Source organism: Anarrhichthys ocellatus, unplaced genomic scaffold, assembly GCF_004355925.1.
Source record: "Anarrhichthys ocellatus isolate YVR2014 unplaced genomic scaffold, GSC_Weel_1.0 scaffold756, whole genome shotgun sequence".
In the NCBI taxonomy this organism is placed as follows: Eukaryota; Metazoa; Chordata; class Actinopteri; order Perciformes; family Anarhichadidae; genus Anarrhichthys; species Anarrhichthys ocellatus.
The window spans coordinates 102-2,365 of record NW_022280730.1 but is presented as its reverse complement, the minus strand read 5'-3'; the positions used below and the strand labels follow the sequence as shown (position 1 = coordinate 2,365).

Below are 2,264 nucleotides of genomic sequence, written 5' to 3'. Positions count from 1 at the left end.
CAGTGGGCTGTCTTTGACAGTCACCAGACCACCCTCTTAACCCAGTGACCACGGTCGCCCACCTTTTCCACTAAAGAAAACCTAAGAGCCAATCAGCTCTTTGATCCGAAGACAGCAAGAAGTTTCCCATCATGCCCCGGGGTCACGCAGTCAGTGGAAAGCAACTGCAGCGCCTCGATCTAAAATCTGCGGCCGCCTCGCTCACGTGAGATCATCGTTACGCACGTTTTCATGACGTCAGAGCAGGTCGGACGCAAATCTACCCAGCATGCATTGTGCGGTGATCGATTCTGCGCACACCTGGTTTAAATCGAACGAGCCTAATCTCTTCCCCCCACTCCCGTTCAGTTTGAAAACCCCTCCCCTTTTGTCTATCTTAGTTCCTATTGGCTAACTCCAGCAGTCTCCTCCTGGCGTCAGACTGCTGAAGACCCTCGCACGGGTACAACCTGAAATTGCCTGTCTAGAAGTCTGTCTGTCCCTACGCTACTCTTAAACATACTATATTAAAAATAAGGATTTGCAACTTTTTGGCAAAAACTTCACACGTTTTACAAGCATAGATGGTACACTTCAAGTACTTGCTATCATATTATTCTTCCACCTGTAAGAGGTGCTACTAATTCTACCAAGAAACATTTCTAACTATAAATTCTAAAACACTCCTATAATTATGACTAATTATGATTTCTTAATTATGAATCATTAAACACTTCTATTATAATTCCTTAAAGCACACTTCTAAACATATTTCCTACATGGCCATAGGCTGTCACTGCAGGGGCAGCTTTTCAAAATAAAAGCCTCTTTACAGAGCTTTCCCTTTGTAACGTTTCATTAAAAATAAATAAATATTTCTCCAACACAACAATCAAAGATTGGATCAATACAACATAATTCACATTTCACAGTTCTCTGTTGGAGTAAAACCTTTATTTTGTAGAAATACAGGAAGTTCAGAAGAAGAGCAGGAAAGACGTGATGAAGAGTCTGTCAGATCAGAGAGCTGCTGCTGAGGAACACCAACCAGTCAGTGAGACAGAGATCAGATCTGAGAGGCTGAGAGACAGACACACAGGTTAGTTCATCATAAACGCAGACCTTTATCAACAATGACCAATCTACTTCCTGTCGACATCATGCCCGTGTACGTGAAGAAGGTCCACTGTGAGCTCTTTACCTTCAGTCCAGATGTGTCCACAGGTCGTCCGTCTCTGTGTACAGATAGCAGTCGTGCTCGTCCTGCGGTTGGGTATCCGTCCTCCACCTCCAGGTGAACCACCAGCAGAGCAGACTTCAGGTAGACCAGCACACGCTGAGCAGGACGCCAGTCGATAGCAAAGCTGGAGAGACACAGAGAGGTCAGAGGTGAGTCTGATGGACCGTCAGAAGCTCATAAACATCTTTAAAACAAACAGGAAGTGGTTCACCTGGATCTCAGTCTCTGGATCTCAGACAGCAGCTGGAACTGACCCAGGTAACACTGTATCACCTCCAGCAGGGCGGCACTTAGCTCAGACCGCCGACATGACAGACCGTCCTCCACCAGACCAGCAGGGCCCTCCGTCACCTGTAGAGAGACACTGTCACTTTAAGAAGGGCTAACCAATCAGCAGACAGGAGGATGAGGAAGTTACCTGCAGTGTGAAGCGGTCGTCGTGGCTCCAGGTGACTGACAGCTTCAGTGGCTCCGGCTCATTGGACGACTGGTCTGGAGAGGGGCGTGGCCTGAGCTCCAGACACAGCTCTGATTGGTTGAAGGACAGCAAGTTGATCTGCATGACTTCCTGTACGTCAGAGACGTACACCTGCAGCCTGACAGGTAAACAGGAAGTCAGTGACCAATCACAACGACCGAACGATGCTATGTGACCCGATGACACTCACTCGTCTCTGATCCGCTGCCAGCTGATCAGCTGACCGAGCACCGCCTTTGACTCCGCCCTCAGCTGGGTCAGCTGATGGTCACATGACTGCAGTGCATTGTGGGCCATCTGCAGAGACTCATCCAGCTGTTCATACTGCTGCTTCTGAAGGAGACGAGGAGAGGAGAAGATGAGACAAGGAGAGGAAACAAGGAGAAGAGACAAGGAGAGGAAACAAAGAAATGACGAAAGGAGAGGAGACAAGGAGGGACAAATACAAAATACATAAACGCATATTATCTTTTGCAAAAAGAGAGTCTGTCAGTATGTGTGTCTGTCTGTACGTGTGTCTCTGTGTGGGTGTGTGTCTGTCTGTCCGTGTGTCTCTGTGTGGGTGTG

At 47.8% G+C, this 2,264-nt stretch overlaps 1 protein-coding gene across 1 annotated transcript; it reads right to left on the bottom strand.

Moving 5' to 3' along the window:
* Positions 1–914: 914 nt before the first annotated feature.
* On the bottom strand, positions 915–2,030 carry LOC116376966 (uncharacterized; the record flags this gene model as incomplete). Its single annotated transcript, XM_031838478.1, has 5 exons — positions 915–1,059; positions 1,181–1,343; positions 1,431–1,570; positions 1,638–1,815; positions 1,888–2,030. Coding segments are annotated over 5 exons (690 nt in total), but the record flags the coding sequence as incomplete, so codon positions are not given.
* Between the last annotated feature and the right edge of the window lie 234 nt (positions 2,031–2,264).